The sequence below is a fragment of the Trichoderma virens genome, assembly GCF_000170995.1.
Source record: "Trichoderma virens Gv29-8 chromosome Unknown TRIVIscaffold_3, whole genome shotgun sequence".
Taxonomy (NCBI): domain Eukaryota; kingdom Fungi; phylum Ascomycota; class Sordariomycetes; order Hypocreales; family Hypocreaceae; genus Trichoderma; species Trichoderma virens.
In genome coordinates, this window is record NW_014013746.1 from 1,805,741 (window position 1) to 1,826,818 (window position 21,078).

General features: G+C 50.6%; 9 protein-coding genes across 9 annotated transcripts; 6 read left to right on the forward strand and 3 right to left on the reverse strand.

Moving 5' to 3' along the window:
• Window positions 1-396: 396 nt before the first annotated feature.
• On the forward strand, window positions 397-2,473 carry TRIVIDRAFT_32886 (uncharacterized protein; the record flags this gene model as incomplete). The annotated part of the gene is made up of 6 exons (XM_014104357.1): window positions 397-498; window positions 551-848; window positions 881-1,490; window positions 1,570-1,832; window positions 1,895-2,206; window positions 2,259-2,473. The coding sequence occupies 6 exons, from the start codon at window positions 397-399 to the stop codon at window positions 2,471-2,473; spliced, it is 1,800 nt and encodes a 599-aa protein (XP_013959832.1).
• A 1,482-nt stretch (window positions 2,474-3,955) lies between these two features.
• TRIVIDRAFT_72712 (uncharacterized protein) lies at window positions 3,956-4,842 on the forward strand (the record flags this gene model as incomplete). The annotated part of the gene is made up of 3 exons (XM_014104358.1): window positions 3,956-4,137; window positions 4,360-4,522; window positions 4,598-4,842. 3 exons carry the CDS (start codon window positions 4,028-4,030, stop codon window positions 4,691-4,693), a joined length of 369 nt encoding a protein of 122 aa, XP_013959833.1.
• A 533-nt stretch (window positions 4,843-5,375) lies between these two features.
• TRIVIDRAFT_113185 (uncharacterized protein) lies at window positions 5,376-8,244 on the reverse strand (the record flags this gene model as incomplete). The annotated part of the gene is made up of 4 exons (XM_014104359.2): window positions 5,376-6,404; window positions 6,468-6,685; window positions 6,795-7,575; window positions 7,639-8,244. The coding sequence occupies 4 exons, from the start codon at window positions 8,242-8,244 to the stop codon at window positions 5,376-5,378; spliced, it is 2,634 nt and encodes an 877-aa protein (XP_013959834.1).
• Window positions 8,245-9,118: 874 nt separating this feature from the next.
• TRIVIDRAFT_189394 (uncharacterized protein) lies at window positions 9,119-11,286 on the reverse strand (the record flags this gene model as incomplete). Its single annotated transcript, XM_014104360.1, has 3 exons — window positions 9,119-9,668; window positions 9,774-11,073; window positions 11,199-11,286. 3 exons carry the CDS (start codon window positions 11,284-11,286, stop codon window positions 9,119-9,121), a joined length of 1,938 nt encoding a protein of 645 aa, XP_013959835.1.
• A 775-nt stretch (window positions 11,287-12,061) lies between these two features.
• Window positions 12,062-14,086, forward strand: TRIVIDRAFT_167877 (uncharacterized protein; the record flags this gene model as incomplete). The annotated part of the gene is made up of 9 exons (XM_014104361.1): window positions 12,062-12,120; window positions 12,335-12,400; window positions 12,734-12,753; window positions 12,814-12,848; window positions 12,908-12,921; window positions 12,974-12,988; window positions 13,047-13,174; window positions 13,234-13,378; window positions 13,433-14,086. 8 exons carry the CDS (start codon window positions 12,367-12,369, stop codon window positions 13,576-13,578), a joined length of 537 nt encoding a protein of 178 aa, XP_013959836.1.
• Window positions 14,087-15,249: 1,163 nt separating this feature from the next.
• TRIVIDRAFT_19160 (uncharacterized protein) lies at window positions 15,250-15,888 on the forward strand (the record flags this gene model as incomplete). Its single annotated transcript, XM_014103802.2, has 2 exons — window positions 15,250-15,397; window positions 15,569-15,888. Coding segments are annotated over 2 exons (468 nt in total), but the record flags the coding sequence as incomplete, so codon positions are not given.
• Window positions 15,889-16,713: 825 nt separating this feature from the next.
• TRIVIDRAFT_33294 (uncharacterized protein) lies at window positions 16,714-17,381 on the forward strand (the record flags this gene model as incomplete). Its single annotated transcript, XM_014104362.1, has 2 exons — window positions 16,714-16,767; window positions 16,875-17,381. 2 exons carry the CDS (start codon window positions 16,714-16,716, stop codon window positions 17,379-17,381), a joined length of 561 nt encoding a protein of 186 aa, XP_013959837.1.
• A 338-nt stretch (window positions 17,382-17,719) lies between these two features.
• On the reverse strand, window positions 17,720-18,145 carry TRIVIDRAFT_55016 (uncharacterized protein; the record flags this gene model as incomplete). Its single annotated transcript, XM_014104363.1, has 1 exon — window positions 17,720-18,145. The coding sequence occupies one exon, from the start codon at window positions 18,143-18,145 to the stop codon at window positions 17,720-17,722; it is 426 nt and encodes a 141-aa protein (XP_013959838.1).
• Window positions 18,146-18,544: 399 nt separating this feature from the next.
• TRIVIDRAFT_72728 (uncharacterized protein) lies at window positions 18,545-20,660 on the forward strand (the record flags this gene model as incomplete). The annotated part of the gene is made up of 2 exons (XM_014104364.1): window positions 18,545-19,503; window positions 19,569-20,660. The coding sequence occupies 2 exons, from the start codon at window positions 18,570-18,572 to the stop codon at window positions 20,561-20,563; spliced, it is 1,929 nt and encodes a 642-aa protein (XP_013959839.1).
• Between the last annotated feature and the right edge of the window lie 418 nt (window positions 20,661-21,078).

Below are 21,078 nucleotides of genomic sequence, written 5' to 3' on the forward strand. Positions count from 1 at the left end.
CTAAAATGCCGGCCAGCTTGATGCTAAAAGACAAGCAGCTACTAACCCTGAAGCTCAAAAAGAACCAGAGTTAACTAAATCATTCGCACAAAATAAGGATAAAAAGATTGAAACTAACGTACATGCTTAGGCATGTAACAATGTGTGGCCCAGTTACGCACCAGGCGCGACAGATACGATTCCAATCATTCTTGCCGGGTAACCATAACGTCAAATGCTAGAAGGAAAGCGACAATGATACATGTATAACAGCAAGGTACCTACCTAGTGATGGAAGAGAGCTTCCTACCAGTGCGAGGGAAATATTTCAAATCGTCTTCCTCTCCTCACTTCAGGATTCTTCAACTTATTACTACTTACTCGTCTTTACAAACAAATATTTGGTTCAACCCAAAAATGGACAGGTCAACTCAATCGAAATGCCAGCTTGGTTGTGCCAATTCAGAATTATGCAAGGAAATCGGTAAACTACCTTGCAAAAGCTGCAGAATGGTGGCTGTCAGTGACATCAACCCTCACCCCTCGCGTGTAGTGCTGACAAACAATGAAGTATTGCGGTATCAGCTGTCAACAATCCCACTGGGAAGAGCACAAGAAGCACTGCAAGAGTCCCCTGGCCGATCCCAACTGGCGTCCTGCGTGGCAAGTTGAAAGGCGCGTTCCGACGTGGGCTCAAGGACTGGTCGCAGGCGTTTACCCCGATGCTCTGGAAGGCAAATATGAACCCTGGGGCACAGCATCAGCGATTGACATTCTCAACCTAAAACACAACGAAGGCGTAGATACTACTCGAGATTTTTCTTTGCTTTTTGCTGGCAAGGCAACCATCAATTACCAGCCTTTTGACTGTATGCTGGCTAATGATTGCTTGTGCTTACAGCTTCCCGTGATTTGCGTTATCTCGTCGCGACACTAGCTTCACTACCAAGTCAGTCTCATCGACTCTTAAATATCACGCTCAACGATCCAGAGATCGCCGTCGTTTCGCGAAACTTGATGCTACTTCTGGTAGCTCTTGATGCTAGCCAGCCGGCTCAAGACCAAGATCAAGCAAATACTTCTAGAGCCATCGATACCATCATACATTTCTGGTACTCAGCCTTCTTGACCGACGACATTATGCTGTATCTGGAGGAAAAAATCCAACCCCTATTGGAGCAAGTCCGCGACAAAATTCATAATGCAGACTTCGATACCGTCATCAAACACACATGGAACTTTTCCGGAGGCAGCTCCATCCAGGTGTCCCTCACCGCACAATGCTGGAAAAGGGTCTTGAGCTCCTTGAGTATCCCCCCGGGACTCAGTTATGATGCTGCAGTAAGGCGGCTGCAAGAGATAACTCTGGATGGACGCAAAAGCGATTACCGAGATCGTTGCTACTCCAAGATGCAAAATCGATTTTTCCGCGTGGCAAAACAGAGGTTTCGGGAAGATGGCATGCTTTTGCCTTTTGGGCATTCGCGTCTAGAATTCCGCCGTCCAAATCCGTAAGGCTCTCTCCCACTGCTTTTCTTCTCTTCTTTCCTTGCTCTCTTTTTTCTCTCTCCTGGAGCTAATCATCAATAGCTCGCTTTTTGTGGAGTCTCGTGGATTTTATTACAGTGACCAGGCTGATCCTCTCGGTGGATGGAACATCTTCCTATCACAAAGAACGCCATGGGTTGCCTTCAACGACGTGTACGGGAAGCTTTACAGTTTTCTCACAGACGTGATTGGGTCATTTCTTTATAGCCTAGGGAAAAATCGGATAGCCTTGTCACTGTTCAATGTTGACATTAAAGAACTTTCTCAGCACCTGTGCAACAGAAGGTATGATCGAATAAAGGTCAGTAAATTGTTATCCAAAAGTCGCTACGCTCAATTAAATCTCATGTTCCTCTTAATTAGATAGCCAATGTGTGCGGCAGAGAAGACATTAATATCCTGGAAACATTTCAACACTTTTCCTCACATTTGTTATACCCAGAGCAAAATCGTCATGCCACTATAATTACGCTCTTCATCAACGCAGCCAAGGAGTACGGCCATCTCAGTGGCGATATGGAAGAGTGTGTAGGTATCCATCCTCTTCTTGTATGGTACGATACGTACAATGCCTTCATTGCGTCCGGTACAGAGAATCCTCGGTTTCAAGCACAGATGATTGGGACGGAGCTTTATCCAAAACTTGAAGAGTGGTTTACCAAGTTGAGTTGCCTTCTACGTATCAAAGAGCTGCCCTATCTGACGTCGTGGTAGATACATGGATGTAAAAGAATTCCAGCAGAATGCTGAATTTTCTGGTATGGCGATGAAGACACAGAATACCATTGTACGCAGGTGGCCAATGAAACTTCCCGTTCCGATTCAGGACAATATTTCTATTGAGACCTTTCGCCTTTTCTATGGCTCTGAGCATCCACTTCTGGAGCGCTACGTAGAATGGAGGTGGCGCAGCCCCCCTTCACAGCTTATCAGGTTTTATAATTGACGGCCTAGCGATAACAACCTTGAAGTCTAGCGATGAAATAGAAAATATCATACCAACTAAGGGATGATGACAGCTAAACTTGTCTTTGTCGCCAATATCCATTCGTGCAAGGCGGTATTCATGGGGTTTCATTGCTCTCCTTAAATTGTTGAATAGATACACTCTCCTCTCCCATTTTCTGAATTATCCTACTATGTAAAGGGATTGGTTGCCTATCATGGCCCTGAACGCGTGGAGTCCGCTTACATTGGTGGCAAAGATATAGGTCACGCTGACTGCAATTGCCATTAGCTGGGACAGGTAATTTACTGTTCTTGAATTGCACTCTTGTATGATACATCTCAGTGATATATTATCGGCATCTGTTTATCTATCTTGTCATGATGCAATGAGCTGTTTGGATCCAAGAGTGTAATATCAGCGCAGGCCGAAACCTTCTTTGATATCCTCTTCTTACTTGCGAATCATTCAGGTGCAATATTGGCCCCAGAGAAAATCACCAACACCCCAATACTCGCACTTTTTATTATCCGTCGTACATCGCCTGTCAAGGAGCCACTTGTAATCACATCTTTATAGGTGTTTCAGGCTTTAGGAATAACTCAGGTTGAAGAGTTAATATGCTTAACGAAACTGATGCGACCTCTTGTAATTTTTTTATCAACGTACATTTACCTACACTTCCTTGCGATGCTGGCGCGGAGAAAGCAAGGTTGGCTGCCATACCGAAGACGGCAATAATAGTGGTGCAACTTTGAAGTCCCCATATCTTATCACCCTGCAGCAGTTTCACGTTATTCTCGGAAGAAGTACGAAGTGTCGGAGTGATTACGATGCTGTTCTGAGTGCTGTGTAAGGATGGCCCTGCTCTATAAGTCTTTTGAAGGCTTAACCCCTTCAACCCTCTCCACGGTAAGCATGTAAGTTGTTTGAGAAATGGGGGTGTATGTGAATTGTGGCGCGGTCTTTGTTGAGGACCAAGAGTGGGCAATGGGGGTGGTTACAAAGGCGAGGGGTCTTCAGAGTTGCATCCACTTATATAGCATCACCTTTGTAAATGAACAATGATGAAGTAATTCTGTAGGGCATTGCATGCCGGATGTGTGCAGGGGATTCAATGAACAGATACTTACAGAAATATGAGAAGAACATCCATCCATCGTCAAATTACCACCGAGAGCCTTGTGGCTATACGTTGATAAAGACCCCTAAATTGTCGCTTCTAGCTCGCCTTTCAGACTTATATGCAGCCAATTACCTCAAAGTTATAACACATCAGTCCGCAAAACGTAACAAAACGGAAAGCCATCCCACCTTTTCCCACCGTTATCCCCCTCCGTCTATAACGTTCCCCCCAAAAACCTCACCCAAAAAACAAATCCCACCCCACCAAAAAAAAAAACGGCCGTCTTCCCTCCACGTGACATCCCGAGCTCTCCCAACTTTTGCAAGGGCCCGCCGAATCATCCCATTTCGCGCATACCTCTCAAAACGAAGCCTCCAGCAAATTCGCTTTTCGCAAACGCCTTGCCCCCCTAGCAAAAGCCGCCCGACATGGTCTCCCTCGCTCCTTTTGTCCTGAAGCGGCCCTGGCTGGTCAAGGCCCTGACGCCCGCCGCCAATTGGTACGCTGGCGCTTCCGGCTACCGCCAGCTCGGCCTGAGGTACGATATGCCGAAACCTTTTTGCAGCTTTTTGCCGCTTCCTTGTGTCGTTTGGGAGGGATATATGTCACCAATGAGCTGAGGATGGGGAGGATGAAGACAAAGAGGAGGAAATATTATAACATGGAAGCTGGAGGAATCATGCCGGAATTGTTCCACCAGCATGACAATGCGCCAAATGGAGTCGAACGATGCTAACGCAATGCCACCTCGGCAAACCAGATACGACGATCTCCTCGAGGAAGAGAACGAAGCCGTCCAAATCGCCCTTAAGCGTCTGTCCGCCAAGGAGTCCTACGAGCGCGTCTACCGCATCCGCCGCTCCATCCAGTGCAGCTACACCCACAAGCTGCTCCCCAAGGACCAGTGGACCAAGCCCGAGGAGGTACGGCTAGCTCTCCCGCTTTTGAATATTGCCTCGAGAAAATGACTCCCTGGGGCTAACACTCAACGCTTCTAGGACGTCCCTTACCTGCGAACCATTCTGCAACAGGTCGAGGCCGAGCTCGCTGAGAAGGATGCCCTGGATTCCATGACTGTCATCAAGAAGCACTAAGAAACGAAAAATTATGGAATGAATGCACGTTATTGGTTCGGAGAGCAGGATCAAGCAGCGGCGGCGATGGTTGTTTAGAGATCTACACAGGTCTCTTGTATTAAAAAATGTATAGACATGGTCTAACCTTGACTCCCTTTGCTCATTATAAACAAGCCCCCCTTCTCCCACAGTGATATATGCATGTCATTACTCAAACTGGCTATGTGATATTGTACAGGAGTGCAACGCAATTCTGGAAGCAGCAAAGAAAACGCTTCCCCAAAAACGCTTTTACCCTGGCCCAAAAGTTCTCACGCAAGAGTCCAGTCTCCCCAGTCCACCTTTTCGTCTTCTTTCAGTCTCGACAAAAATCATGGAGTAATCCTGCCGAGACGCCGCAACGCCAAATCTGAGCCGCTAAACACCCGCCAACCCCCTGCCACCTTTTCCATCCAATTTTTTTTTTCTTGCTCGTGCTGGTTCTCTTCTTGTTCCCTTTGTCGCCCGCGGTCTTTGCCAAGTTGATGGCTCCAACCTGGGATGCAATAGTAAATGGTTTCCGTATATCAATACATCATGCAATTCTGTACATATCATGTACAAATCTTCCAGTACAAGCCTCCCAGTGCATATTAGCCACCGGCCATGAAATCCATTATATGGCGTAGTGGTGTAAACGGATACCCAGCCAGGCGCTGCTTTATATACGCTGATAAAACAAGAGATATGCGACCTTGTTATCTTTGATGCTGTCCTTGACTTGCTTCTCCTTGACAGCTCCATTAGCGCCACCATTGACAACACTGCTCCATCGCTTGCCACCATTAGTTGGCGCAGTGACTTGCTTCCAGCCGTCTTCATCGCCAGTGTCTTCATCGTTCATGGCTCCGAATCGGTTGCTAGTGACATTTGATGTGGTATCCTTGCGTATCTCCTTGGCATCGTCGTCGGACCCAGTTTCGGCTACGTCTTCGGGCCGTATGCGTCGAATGACGGTATCGTCCAGCCGAATCCACTCGCGACCATCTTGTCGCCTCACATCCACTGTGTAGTGACCACCGCTAGCATTCTTTCCATGGTGATAGACCACACTAATGAGCTTATACCTAGGCATTGAAGCATCGTCTAGGTTTTGGCGTTTCTGTCTCGACAAAGCTTCGCGGGGAATTTCAAGCTCCAAGGGATATCCAATCTTCTTCCAGATCTTGACAGTTCCATGGCCTTCAGCGTCGAACTGGAACCGTTTGAGGTGGAGGATCAAGACAGGTGGTAGGGTTTCAATAAAGACTTGTTTCGTGGCCGTGACATCCTTGCCACGAGGAGAGTTGAAGTCTCCTTGAAGACGCTCCGGGCGAGTCAGCCCGCGTAGGGCATCGACGACGTTTCTGACATCAGGAGATCCAATATCTAGCTGGAGAGGTTGGTAGCGTTCGGTCGTGATGGAGTCCTTCAACCCTGGCACGCGAAACTCGGATCTCAGGAGGCCGCCAAAAATCTTGGTGATGGGGGTTGACGTATTATGGCCGGATAAGCGAGAGACGGCAGCGCGTTGCTTGCGGCCGACCTCAAGCCAATCATCGGAAGCCGCAACAGATCCGCCGGTAGAGGCGTCAGAAGAAGGCACTTCCTCGTGTCCGACTGGCAAATCCTTCATAACGTGGGTACACTCATCGTCAAGTGACTGAAGAAGGAAGCCCAAGAACTCCTCTGCATCCTGTTGATGGCCACGCTACAGAAACAGTTGTTAGCCACACAAAGGTGTACAATAAGCTGTAGGAAGCTCGTAACTTACTCGCATGCTAGCAAATCGAGAAAGCTGCCTGATAGCGTCATAGACGAACTCAGGGGTAAAGGGCTCGCCATAACGTTCGAGATCTTCACTCTTCAAAGCTCGATTAAGCTGATCAACCGATGCGGACGATTTGAGCACGTTGTACTCCCTCATGAACATGATTAAGGCATCAATCAAAGGAGTCTCGCTCTTGAAACTGTGAGCGGCCTTCTTGCCGACTTGGTCTAGCAAGTCATAAAACGGCACACAGAACATGAGCACTTGCAGCACCTAGAAAACACATTAGCAGCTGGTTCCCCATGGTCTAGGTGAGGTTTAAAAAGAGACTTACAGAGTTCATGTAACACATATTACCAGTGTTGATGAGTCCGCGCGGCTCAAGGAAATCAATCTTATCATTGTTTTCGACTTGGTATGACTGAATTGCCTGAGCAAGAGAGCTGGCGTTTGATTTGGAAAAGGCTGATCCAGGAAAGTTGTTTGCGGCGTCTGTCGAATCACCGTTCACGGCATCTCCACCAGCCGAGCCATTCAATCCTGAGCCATTGGTCGGGGTTCGTGCCGTCGGCTTGGCAAAGAGATTTGCCCAGCTAGTAGGCGGAGCCCTAGCCACGGGGCTAGGAGGGTTGCTTGTGCCATTGGTTTGAATCTCGCCAGAGGCAGCAGTTACGGCGTCTTGGTCCTCGGACTTTGCAACTTCTCCATTGACCTTTTCCTGCTCTGCCGTCACAGACACATCAGAAGCAGATGGCTTAGGGCCATGCTTCGGCAGTACAGGGACCACAGGGACAGCGGGTGCAGCCGGACGCGTAATAGATGCATCAGTCGTAGCGGAAGCCTTGGTCACCTTTTCCTCCCCTGATGATTTGGGGACTTCTACGTGGCCAGAGACAGACGTAGATTCTCCCTCTTGCTTCTGAGATTGCGTGCCAAGTTCGCTTTGAGCAGAAGTTGCAGGTTGCTGGTTGACTTGTTGTTCCACGGTGACATCATACTGACCTGCGGGTAGCGATACTGCCTTGTCGTCTGCACCCAAAATCTTTCTCTGTCGTTTTGATCGGGGAGTCCTCACAGGAAACTCGACGTCGGGGCGTGACAGCCAGGGAAGCTTTTTCGCCAAAAGTTAGTCAAACATGCACGGCCCAGCCAACATTGCTTCAAGAAAACTCACCGGTGGACGGAAAGGCTCGCGTGACTCGACAACAGGGGCAACAACAGGGGGGGCGGCAGGAGCAGGAGCAGGAGCAGTCTCCTGAACAGGCACCGGCACGGGGGCTTGCTGAACGACGGGAGGCGTCTGAGGAGTCGTGGGCGTGTGCGGTGGGAGCAGCTGTGACGAGTGTGTCGAAGACGGAGTATGGGGCAAGCCAGGAGCGGGAGCAAGCGGAGGCTGGTACGGCGTCATCGGATTAGGAGACGCTCGAGGGTAGCTCGGCGGGATGCTGACTCCTACCATAGGGGCAAACTGCTGCATGGGCGGCGGGGACCTGTTGTAGTTCGGATACGCCATGTATCCGGGAGCCGGAACTCCCCCGGTCTGATACTGATGCGGCGGCATGCCGTAGTACTGCTGGGCAGCATACGGCGCATAGTTGGAATACATGTGATTCATGTGCTGCGGGTGTTGGTTCTGGAGCTGATGCTGGTGATACGGGGCCATATACTGCTGCTGTCTCCGCCGAGGCCCCCCCATGTTTCCATTCATATCCATGCCGCCGCTCATGCCTCCGGCTGTGGCCTGTATGCTCTGCCCAGCCGGCAGATGGCGGTTACTCATCCTGCCGGCTTGGGGGATCGTACTGTTGCGGGTATCGCCCAGTGCTGCGACTCCCGCATCTACCTGCACTGCCGGAGGTTGGGGAGAGAGCAGTGTCAATCTCGCGGTTGGGGCCGACAGCTAGCAAGGGGGCACCTTTCTGTAGTCGAGATGGCGAGTGTCGTCGGAGCTGCGCGACGCGGATAAGAGTTGCGCAACGAGGTAACGTGACTGGATGATGGCGACGATTGTCCCATCAACGGGGGAAACGGAAGAATTAAAGAGGTAAGAGAGATGTCTTCATGAGAAGTCCAAGATCAGGCCACAGCGGGCGCTCTGAATAGGGTAAAGCCGCAGCAAACAGGTTGGGGGCAAGGAGTGGAAGTAAAAATGGGCTGTAGAAGCCGGCGGCGATATTTAGAAGCGCTGTTGAGATGCGGCTGGCTTCTAGAGTCACTGTGGAGGCAGAATTTGGTTGTGTAGCCATAGTTAGTTAGCGCGCTCAGATCGTCCTAGCATCCGTGCCCTCCGCTGACTGGATCATTCCGAGGATTGTCCGACAGCCTGCGATGCGATACACTGCTTGACGGAGTATGGGGTTCTGGAGATGGGATACACAAGAGTTAGTACCAATTCAACTGTAAATGAAATGTCATTGATTAAATGTTTCAGATAAATGGGAGCTGTTTATATGTACTGCAAAGCGAGAGTTACCCATGCATTTGTGTCCAGTTCTACTACAAGGTATCACCTGTTATCTAAAAGCACGACGCCAATTCACTGTACACCAAATCTCAGACCAAGCCGCTCTCAACCAATATAACCAGACGCCAATGCTTGTTCGCTCGTTCGCTCGTTTGCCCCATGCTTCTTGTCTCATAATGAATCGCCGTGTCTATTCGTCTCTAAACAACCACATGCCACCGGGGCGCATTGCTTCTCTATACCTCTCTGCAATTGCACGCTTCTCTCGTTTCAAGGCTTCTTCTTTGTCGGCCGCCAGCTCTTGAGTGTCTGGAAAATCGGCATTCCAAAACCCGGGCGGAGACTGCATGCGAGAGAAGCGATGTCTGTGTCTGCCGTATTTGTTTGCCAGCTCTTCTGTCTTGGCTTCAATCCAAACTTCGGCCCTTTCATCTTTCGTCATGGAAGCCAGTCGATAGGCAAATTCACCCAAGTAGTCCTCCAGCAGCTTTTGCTCTTCTTGCCTCTGTGCTGCCGTCAGCGGCGGATTTGGTCGTTGTGATAGAGCCAATGCCCTAAAATGCTTCCCACAGCAATGCATATCTGTGCAACCTCGTAGGGCTGCTCTGTCATCCTTGTCTCTGACAACTTCGGAATAAGCAAAATCGTGCCCCTCATTTGACGAGGGGTTGACCTTGAAATCATCAAGCCGAAGTTCAGACAGGGGCTTATGACGAAGACCAGAAGCGAACCCCCTAGCTCTGAGCGGGGATTTACTTCGACCAGGCGCTTTCTTATCCGATTTCTTAGAGGGGGTCGTTATATCTGCGCCTAGACCTTGACGCTTTCTGGTATGCCGTATCAACTTGTCAAAAGGCAGCTCCCGGGGCTCGGGGAAAAGAAGATCAAGAGGTGTGTCTTCAACCGAACCGCGCCCTGGCTGGCGAGCTTGAGGAGTTCTTGAGATCATGGCTGTATTCTCGGGAGTTGAAGTGTTTAGCAGCGTATCCAGCCGGCCTTTGACAATTGAATTCGGCGTAGGCATGGCTTTTGAGCTCTTCTCAGCTCTATGCTTTCCGTAGGGAGTGCCATCTTCTGCCAAAACTGAAATTCCATGGGCTAATGTATCCTTTAGGGGAGCTTTTTCTGCATCAGCAGTCCACGTGGTGGTTCTTTTATTGCCGCTTATAGGAGTGAGCACAGATGCACCACGGGCATCCTTAACCGACTGCTTCACTCCGTCTGATCGTACATAGCCAAGGCTTGCGGGTGTACGAGAAGCCGGGAATGTTGTTTCATTTGCGTCCTCGGCAGCCAAAACTTCCAAGTCTTTGCGCTTTCGAGGGGTTGTTATCCTCTGCGCTATGTCATCGAGGTCAATGCTTTCCTGGACGTTGAACTGGTAATGTTCCGAGGCAGCAATAGGACTGGAATCGTTCGGTTCGGCCTTGATTCTCGGGGTTGTTGCAACTGTATGCCCACCATCTTCGACTCTTCTCCTCTTCAGCGCTCTCTCAGACACCACTACTGGAAGATCGGAAGATGGCTCTGGCTTGATGACAATCGGATCAAGGTCTTGGTCATTTTTTGGCAGGGGAGGTAAATCATCAGAGTCTGCCTCGTCAGGATCGCCTTGAGTAGATTGCAGCTGTGCATCCTCTACATTGGCATTGTGGTCGCTATCAGATGTTGCCAGGACAGCCGGCGGTGGCATTGTTTCAAGTCCAGAAGCTAGGCCATCAAAAGAGACGCCTGTTCTGCTTGGCGCATGAAGATTATCGGCTTCTTCTAGCTCAAGAATTCGTATACCGTGCTTCGCCTCGGCAGCCCTAGCTTGTCTTTCCAACGTCTTTGCCCGCTCCATCCACCAATCACGCTCGTCTTTCCTCTTTCGGAGAAACTCTTTTGCCTTTTTGAAATTGTCTGCGAGTGCGTTGAATCTCATTTTGAACTTGACAAGTTCAGTGCTTTCGGGTGTGGTGCCAGCGGGAGATGTCTTCGTTGTCGAAGAGGTTGCAACTGGTTGGGTGATCGCGATACTCGAAGTGGAGGCATGTCTGCCTACTAAGGTCTCATTCTCGATTGGAGTGCTCGAATTAGTCGTAGGAGGGCTGGAAGGAATGGCTGCTAGTTGAGCTCGCAAATTCCTGTTCTCCTTCTCCAGAGCTTCTATACTGGCCAGCTTGCTCTGTAATGTTTCGTTGATCGCGGCGTAATTCACGGCCCTCCGCTCGAGCTCTTTGTCATGTTAATCCGACATTGCCGCCAATATCGATAGCGCTGCGACGTACCGTCTTGGAGCTCGCGGTCAATAGTTTCCCATACATGGTTGAGAGCTTCGTGCACAGCTGGCCGGCCTTTCTCCGACCAATTGTCCATCTCGACGGCGTTTCCAATTGAGTTGTACCGTGCTGGGCTGCGAAGCCAGCTACTGTTGTTGACGCTAATAAACAAGACCGTGAAGCTCCCGCGGCCCAAACCGCGCCACAACAACTGGGGGAAACGCCAGGCCACGTGACCCACATCAAGGCTGCCTGGAACAATGTCTGGACACGTGCCCCACGAGTTGGATAGAGATGATGCTTTTTGCTTTCACCATGAGCTCCATTGAAATGTAGCCAGATATACTCCTATGGGTTGCTTTTTATGACAAGAGTGGAAATGCATGCGTTGTAGTTTGGTGGGAAATACACGAGTGGCCTTTCGCTTCAGTAGAGAGTTTGGCGCATGTGAAAGCATTTGTTATGCCAGGGGGTTTTGTGGATGCAGCACCAGATCCCCAGAAATACAAGAAAACAATTGGAATGGATACTTTCATCTCCCAAATACTGCTCCATGCTGCCTTTTTAGGTATTAGCAATTGTATATTTTAATGTCACTTCTAGTAGAAATACACACAACGTTGAACGCTGCCTGTCTTCATAACTGAAGCTTAATCGATGCTTCCCCAGGCTTCGGCACTGCAACACGCACAGCTGAGGGCGGCCCAACATTTTTCCGCGAAATGGCAAGGGCCTCCCACGCTCGCCTGTGCTTAGCGGGCCACCGCCAGCAGCGCACTAGACCGGCCTAGGCTGAGGGCCCAATAGCTGCTATCGTCAAAAACTTTTCCCTTTTTCGTCTACACGTTTTTTTTCCAATTATCGATTTGTGGAATCAACATCCTCGTCCCACAGCCTCTCGACGCTTCATTCCTGACCGGTATACTGCCCAGTAAGTACCGCCCTGTTCACAGCGTCGCCTCGGCCTGAGAACTGCCGTCAATTCTGGCATTTGCTGCATTGGCCCTGGTGGCCGATGTGATATAGCGCTGCGAAATGGGTCGCCTGTTGCCCCTCAGCCTCAGGCCGGCAGATCGCCTTGCATTTTGGACTCAACGCTCAAAGCTCGGATGTCGTCGCTGACATTGATCAACTCGAACTCGCAGCCCGTTTCTCATCTCCAATCACCATATCAACCATGGACTATACTCCCCGAGGAGCGTGTTACTCTTGTGAGTCTGTTTTTCTCCCGTGTTTCATGAATTGCCACTTGTACTACCTCACCTGAAATTCCCCCGCGTTTTTCCTTCGTCAGGTACCTTGAATTTTCTTGAGATTCAGGGCAGCCCCCTCCAACCTCCTTGCATTGCTTTTACCGCGTCCATGTGACCACGTCATGGTTTATCTTCTCGGGAGGAGCATTTCTCGTATATCGAGCTTCTAGCTTCTGCTCTTATTTTCAATCCCTCTCTCCGTTTTTTGTTCAGCCTTATCCCCACCCCCGTCATCACTCATTACCATGTACGGATTTATCAACCATGTCAGTCGCTTACGAGTTCGTGCAGGCGGTTCTACCGGCCACCAGGTACAGTGAAATTTCACGCTTATGCTTGTAAAAAGGCATTCAATTCACACCATCCTTTAGGCCCGTGACTGCCCTACCAAAGGCCCTGCTAAATGGTATGTTCTATGGTCCTTATCACATGAGAAGTCGATTGATTTACTAACTTTCTCATCAGCTACAACTGCGGTGGTGCGTACTGTCTACATCTTGCTGGCGTTGCTTCATTACTAACAGTTACTAGGCGAGGGTCACATCAGTAAGCCCTGAGAACTTTGACTAACCATTCCTCTCGTTCACCCACTGATTTTGCGCAGGCCGTGACTGCACTGAGCCCATGAAGGACAACAAGTCCTGCTACAAGTGCGGCCAGCAGGGACACATTTCCCGCGACTGCCCCCAGGCCGGAGGTGCTGGCAGCGGCCAGTCTACCGAGTGCTACAAGGTATGCAACCAAATAGTTGGCTAGTTCTATCGGCTTGGACCTAATCATTCGTTCTTTAGTGTGGTGAGAAGGGCCACATTGCCCGCAGCTGCCCCAAGTCCGGAGGAGGCTTTGGCGGCAACTCTTACGGCGGCAACAGTGGTGGCTATGGCGGCGGTGCCGGCAAGACCTGCTACTCATGCGGTGGATACGGCCACATGTCTCGTATGCATCACTCATCCTGATCTCCATTTGTATTACGTACTAACGACGACGCAGGTGAGTGCGTCAACGGCATGAAGTGCTACAACTGTGGCGAGTCTGGCCATTATTCCCGCGATTGTCCTAAGGAGTCCGCTGGAGGCGAGAAGATCTGCTACAAGTGCCAGCAGAGTGGTCACGTTCAGGCTCAGTGCCCTAACTAAAATGGCGGAAGCTGTTTTCTCCATAACCACTTGTTAATGGAGAGGAAGTTGGCGTGGCAGCTATGATACCCACGATGATGGTCCGTTTGGGCCTTCTCTTTCCTTTTGTCTTTATTCCGCGCATTTCCAGGGTGCGGCCAAAAAGTTTATTCGGCATGATCGCTACGACGATATAACAGCTATTTTGCAACTCGCGTTGCTAAGTGCTTGGAGGCTACGCAGGTTTTCAGCTCAAACGCTGGAGCACGGTGAAATTGAAAACGTCTTAGGGTTGATGCCTTCGATGCGGCTGAGGATCTCACAATGGAGGAAGAACACAATTTGCCAACCGATGATGTGTTTTTTTCACGGAGAATTATTTAAAGGACTAAGCTATTTTTTCCCTTGATACGACTCTGCGTCCAGATACTACTACTTCTGAAGAGGGGAAAGCCAAAAGCATGCGATGTACCTTTGTTGATAGTAAGACGATAACTGCACCAGCATGACAATTGCTGAAGTCCACCTGCTTGGGTCTCCCGATTCGATTCGTCCGCCGGTGATGCACAGTAGTGATTCCACAGACTTGTGGTGCGACTTAATACTTCCAGCATGTAATACGAGTGCCCAGCAATTAATATCTGTGCTGCGATAATAAAGGCACAAGCCGCACCGTGGCCGAGTAACACATGTTGGGTGCCAATTATAGACCCTGCGCCCGGAGCTGCAGATTTGATGCAAGTCATGTTAGATGGATCAGTTACAGTAGCAGCACCACGGTAGTTTCCCCGGCAACAGCGCTGTGTGCTTACCGTCCTCGCTATCTAGGACCTATACCACCTACACGTATGCTTTAGTAGTCGATTCGGTTAAAACAGTAGAGCCCTGGAGCAGTGCGTTTTCGTGCCTGGCCAATGGCTCTACCCTCGCGCTACAGGCGAATCAAGGCCAAGCTCGGAGCGCTACGGAGACTTCCTGTCAGACACTGTCACTATCTCGGAAACCCCAGTCCAACGGCTACATTCCGCAATGGAGCTCCGCGTTAAGCAAATGGTCCAAGCTTCGACAAGCTCCCACAGCGCGGTCCAGGCCCTTGATTGGCCGCAGCTTGCCAGGGCCAATTGCACAGCTAACGGGCAGGTGGCTTGTACGGAGTAGGAATCGCATGCGACGGCAGAATTTCTGGTGGTTTGCCCTGTCACAACGACCGCCAGGCCCAGACCTCTTTGTTTTTTTTTTCCTCTTAGCTTACTGCAGCGCCTCCTTCTTACAACCGCGTTGCGCAGCTGTGTTGGCCTGTACTACGTGTCATTTTCCCTTCTGATCCCTCAGGAGAGCTGCGGGAGCACCAAAACCTCTTCACTCGTTGCCACAAAGCACCGTCCAGCCAGTATCATGCCTGTTGAGCTGCGCAAGCGCAAGGCCCCCGTGGCGCCGCCCGCGCCCGCGCCGAGCAAGAAGAAGGCGGCCACCAAGGCCAGAAAGCCTGCTGGAAAGGCCAAGGAGGAGGTGAAGAAGCCCGAGGCCAAGGCTGACAAGCCTTCCAAGGACGAGGAAGCCACCGAGTCTGCGCCGGAAGCCCCTGAGGAGAAAGAGACGGTGAAGGACACCGAGGAGAGCGCCAAGGACGACGCCAAAGAAGAGCCCAAGGACGACAAGAAGAAGCCTGCTGCTGCTGCTGCCGCGGGCAAGATTGCGGTTGGCGATGTCATTGACCTCGAAGGATTCGGCGGCGAGATCCAGACCAATGATGGCGACACGACTTCTCTGAAGAAGCTTGTCGACGACAGCAAGAGCGGTGTTGTCCTCTTTACCTATCCCAAGGCCTCGACACCCGGATGTAAGTTTTCTTTTTTCTTTTTTCTTTTCCGCAGTGCTCTTTTTGTGCGGATTGTCCCTGAATATGCCACCCACCGGCCGCCTTCTGGTGCTCGTAACGCGTTTATCCGCGCTCCTATCATGAGTGAAGGATTCTTTGACGCGACACGTATGCTGACTAGACAATTCTCAGGCACTACCCAAGTGTGCCTCTTCCGCGACTCCTATGACCCTCTTACTGCTGATGGTCTCGCTATCTACGGTCTGAGCGCTGATTCCACCAAGGCAAACACCACCTTCAAGGAGAAGCAGAAGCTGCCCTACCCCCTTCTTTGCGATCCTCAGGCCACTCTCATTGGCGCCATTGGACTTAAGAAGCAGCCTAAGGGAACTCAGCGCGGAGTCTTTGTCGTTAACAAGGAGGGCAAGGTGCTTGTTGCCGAGGCTGGCGGCCCTGCTGCTACGGTGGACAGGGTCAAGGCTCTGGTCAAGGAGCTCAAGGGAGAGAACTAGGTCGTGTCTGACTTTCATTGTATCGCTTCTGTGTGTCTTGAAAAATAATCGTTTTGTTTTTTTACAAGTTGGCGTGGGAGTTGATGGATGTCAGGGATTGCAAGCGTGCTTCTTTGTGTACTGGCACTGGGAATCTGTATAGGGCCCATCGTTCTCGTATGTATTGCTCGTTAGTCTCCTGAGGGATAGTATTGAATTGATTCAATTGTTTGCTCCGCTTTGTTCTGGTTATTGGAAAGAATCTTCGTGGGCATGTCGTCGTGTCCCCAGCATGGCCAGGAGATGATATCGCCTTTGTCTTTTGGAGAATGTCATTGTACGTGATATCGCAGCAATTGGCAGCTGTGGTAGAAACTCTATGCTGCTAGAGGATCTAAGAACGGATAGCGGACAATTAAAATTATCGAATATGACATCTTAGGGGAGAATGGGGAAATAGTAGTAGTGATACTAGATCATTACGATTGATGTTCCAAAAGCGCCATGCGATTATGTGACCAAACAGAAATCCTAGTACTTCTCAGGCAGCACCACATAGTGACAATCATCAATAAATTTATGGAATATGCAACCAAGTTAGAGGAAATCATAATTTTGAATTTTTTTTCTCTCATTCTTCTTCAAAGAGGTTCAATTGGCCTCGTTGAAAAACCATGACCGATTTTCTTCCAGCTTAGCTGCAGGGTAGGCAAATGAAGGACGTCGGCAAAGCCCCGGCTAACCGAATCGCTAACATTGCTGCTTCGTTGAGATGGACCAACGCCGAGTCAATTCCCAGACGACAATCGACATATCGCACTGAGACTCTCCCATCGCTCACGCAAGATGGCTTCTCAGGCGGCAGCAAAGGCTGTTGGAGGCGTTGTTTCCATCGCAAAGGTTCGAACGACGTACCCGTTCCTGCTCCCCTGCGGCGTCAATTGGCGCCAATTTACCCTCAGCAATGGCTTGCGGCTTCGTTCAAAGGCTGACGTTGAAACTCGCAGAAACAAACCGTCCAGTCCACCGGTATCTGGGAGACTTTCCGCAAGGCTTTCGCCCTCGATCCCAACCGCTCCAACGGTGTCCCCCTGAACCCTTACTTCCGAAACCCGACTCCTGGAGCCTTGGACCCTCTGAGCTTCGACGACCCCGTTACCCTTCCCGCTGGTGATATTGCCGACAACGCCTACTGGAAGCGTGATGTCCGCCGCGCATACCCGCAGCTCAGCGTGGTGACTCAGGGTGATGCCGTGTCACTGTTGACGGTTGGAAGCGCCGCACAGCCCAAGGTCGAGCTGATTGGCGAGGCCGGAGAGAAGGCTCTCGTTGCGGCGCAGAAGGAGGGCGAGACGGGCCTGGCCAAGTTTCTGGAGAAGGCGCCCAAGGATGTGGCCAAGGACGTATTTGTCGATGGCCTGCCACCGGTGCCCAGCGGAACAACCCTGACGGCTGGAGGATGGGATGTGCACAAGTACGAGCTCAACGAGGAGCAGACATATGGTGAAGGGTAAGTGTCTTGTTTCTGGCATAATTGTGATCAAATAATGGGGCTGAGATTTGCTAATACTTGGGTGAAATAGCTATCCTACCAGGACATTCAAATAAGATGGGTTATAGGATCGATTGTGTAAATACAGATAAGATGAAGAAAGATTAGAATTTCCATTTTTGTTTCCTATAAACTCCCACGGGTTCTCTGATATTCCCAAGCCTGATGCCATAACTCCACGAATGCCGATAATTATATGCCTCTATGTTGTTGTAAATGGATGATGTGTACGACAACGCTCCGTTAAAGGACGGGGTATTGACACGGATATGAGCCCTTTGCCCCAGTGAAATCGCCATCCTAATTCAACATCCTCTCAATGATCTTGACTTTGCCCTGCGCCCTCTTGACCCGGTCATCGAAATCCTGCACAGCCTCATCGCTGTTGTCCGTAGACAGCGTATCTGGCTCGACCAACGCATAGGCTAGCTTGACATTCTTTTCTAGGCGTGGATTGCTCGGGAGCGGCGGTAGCGTGCAGGCCTCTGAGCTCTTTTCTGAGGCATCTTTCTGCTTGGCGGTCTTCTTGGGGAGTCTGTTTGCCCAGACGATGGCCTTGCCGGCGAGGCGGCCGCTCTCGAGGAACTTTTCGAAGCCCTTTTCCATGCCGAATGAGCGGCCTTCTATTCTTCCAGCGCGGGCTCCATCTTCGACGCCTTGGGTGTAGCCTTGGGTGTAGAAGCGGTCTTCGAGATTGAAGACGTCATCGAGCGGATCAGATGACATTTTGGGGATATTTTTGTATTACTTAGGAGTAGTTCACAATAATATAGTAGGGAGTTTTGTTTCTTTAAAGAGCCTCAAGATGGATATCTAAGCAGTCCAAGACGCCTCCTAGACTCTTGACCACCCTCCCCAAAAAGGCAGAGGCTAGCGGCAGAATTTTTGTGACACACCCCGCCATCGGCCATAGTGCGATAGCGGGGCAGTGCGATGACTCGAATTGTCAATCTTGTAGTAGTTTTTGCACATGCGCCTTTCATTGATTGATTGATTCCCGCACCCTGGTCGAATTAGTCACTTGCAATCGCGTGACGCTTGTTTTTGGAGTCTGTTGAACAAGATAAATATCGATAGACGGTCTCTGGAGTTTTTGGAGTTTCAGCAGTTGCAACAAGCAATCGAATCGGATCGAATCGAAATCGTATCAATGGCGGTTGAAAATCCCATCTTGCCCGTCAAGGGCAAAAAGAACGTCCTCATCACCAGCGCTCTTCCCTATGTAAACAACGTTCCCCATCTCGGAAACGTTGTCGGCAGTGTTCTCAGTGCCGACGTCTACTCCCGCTTCAGCAAGCTTCGCGACCGGCCGACGCTGTATATCTGCGGCACAGACGAATACGGCACGGCCACGGAGACCAAGGCCCTCGAGACGGGCCAGACCCCCAAGGAGCTCTGCGACGAGTTCCATGTCAAGCACAAGGACATTTACGAGTGGTTCGAGATTGGCTTCGACTACTTTGGCCGGACCTCGACCCAGAAGCAGACGGAGATTGTGCAGGACATCTTCCTCAAGCTGCACGAGAATGACTTCCTCGAGGAACGGACAACAAAACAGCCCTACTGCGAGAAGCACGATTCCTTTTTGGCGGATCGATTTGTCGAGGGAACTTGCCCCAAGTGCAACTACGACGATGCCCGAGGTGACCAGTGCGACAAGTGTGGTAGCCTGCTAGATCCGTTTGAGCTCGTCAACCCGCGATGCAAGATTGACGGCGCAACGCCCGTGCCCCGCGACACGACGCATGTCTTCATTCGCCTCGAGAAGCTGCAGCCCGACATCGACACGTGGTTCCAGGATGCGCACAAGAAATACGGCTGGCCTCAGAACGGCGTTTCCATCACCCAGTCGTGGTTGACAAAGGGCCTGGAACCCCGCAGTATCACGAGAGATCTGAAGTGGGGTGTTCCCGTTCCCCTGCCTGGCTACGAGAAGAAGGTCATTTACGTGTGGTTCGACGCCTGCATCGGCTATCCTTCCATCACGGCCAACTATACCGATGAGTGGGAGCAGTGGTGGAAGAACCCCGATGAGGTTACCCTCTATCAGTTCATGGGCAAGGACAATGTGCCTTTCCACACAGGTTCGTACATTAATTTTTTCTTAACATCTTTTAAGTGAAATGCAGGCTGACGAGTATGATGCCAGTCATTTTCCCCGGATCCGAGATTGGTACCGGATACAAATGGACCCTGCTTAACCACCTGTCTACCACCGAGTACTTGAACTACGAGAACGGCAAGTTCTCCAAGTCAAGAGGCATTGGTGTTTTCGGCAACCAGGCCAGGGAGATTGGCCTTTCACCCTCTGTTTGGCGGTACTACCTGCTCTCGAACCGACCGGAGACTAGCGATACCCAGTTTGAGTGGCAGGCATTCCAGCTGGCCAACAACAGCGAGCTCCTCGCCAACTTTGGCAACTTTGTCAACCGAATCGTCAAGTTTGTCAATGCTAAGCTGGACGGTGTTGTTCCCGAGTTCTCTCCTTCTTACAAGGACGAGACCTTTGACTTCCCCGCCTGGGTCGAGACGGTCAACGGTCTGTTGAAGGAGTACGTCGATCTCATGGAGAAGGTGCACATCCGTGCTGGTGTCAAGGCCTTCATGGAGATTAGCAGAGAAGGCAACAACCTTCTCCAGGGCCGATTGGATAATGCCAACTTGGCCGAGAACCCCGAGCGAACCTACACCACCATTGGTCTCGCTCTCAACCTTTGTCACCTGCTGGCCTCTGTTGTTTCGCCGTATATGCCCTCCACGAGCGAGTCTATTTGCCAGCAGCTCAACACCAAGCTGGCGTTTATCCCCGACACCTGGGAGCCCACCGCTATCAAGCCCGGCCACAAGATTGGCAAGGCCGCCTATCTCTTCACCAGGATAGACGACAAGAAGATTGATGAGTGGAAGGAGAAGTTCGGTGGCTCAGCCGAGACTCGCGCTGCCGAGGAGGCTGCCAAGAAGAAGAAGCAGGAGGACAAGGAGAAGAAGAAGGCGAAGAAGGCGGCCAAGGCCGCTGAAGCTGCCAAGGCGGCTGCTGCCAACGCAGATGGCAGTGCGGATGGCAAGCCCAAGGAGGAGGCCTCTGCAACTGAAGCCACCAAGGACTTGCCGATCCGGGAGAAGAAGTCTGTAGAGCAGAATTAGAAGAAGAGAAAAGAAAGAGAAAAAAAAAAGAGAAGATAACAGATGTACAATTCAGCCAAGGTGCACGTGTGCAGGGAAATTGACTTTTTGATGCTTTTGCTTTGATGCTTTTGCTTTGATGGTTTCCATAGTCTTTTTTGCTTATCTTTTATTTATGACAATGAATGATGATGTTTCTGTTTTTAATCTCTGGTTTCACTTACGGTATTCTATAGAATTATACAGTATAAAGCATAGCGTAAATAAATAAAAGAGGCTGCTTTTTCCATGTTTATACGCAATCTTGAAGCTTCTGGCACCTAAAGCGGGCGGACCCGCAGCGGACAAGGCTTTTGGTGGGGGAGACACACTTTGGCCGTCCATTGAGTTTGGCGACTTCATCCTGTGCTTCTGCCTCTTGCATCTGCCCGTATTTTGGCCACGCAGCACTTTGGCGCCGGATTCTTGTTTCCTGTGAATTCACTCTGTTGTCGTATTTCTTCCTCTTCCTCCTCTTCCTCCCCTTACTCAGCTCC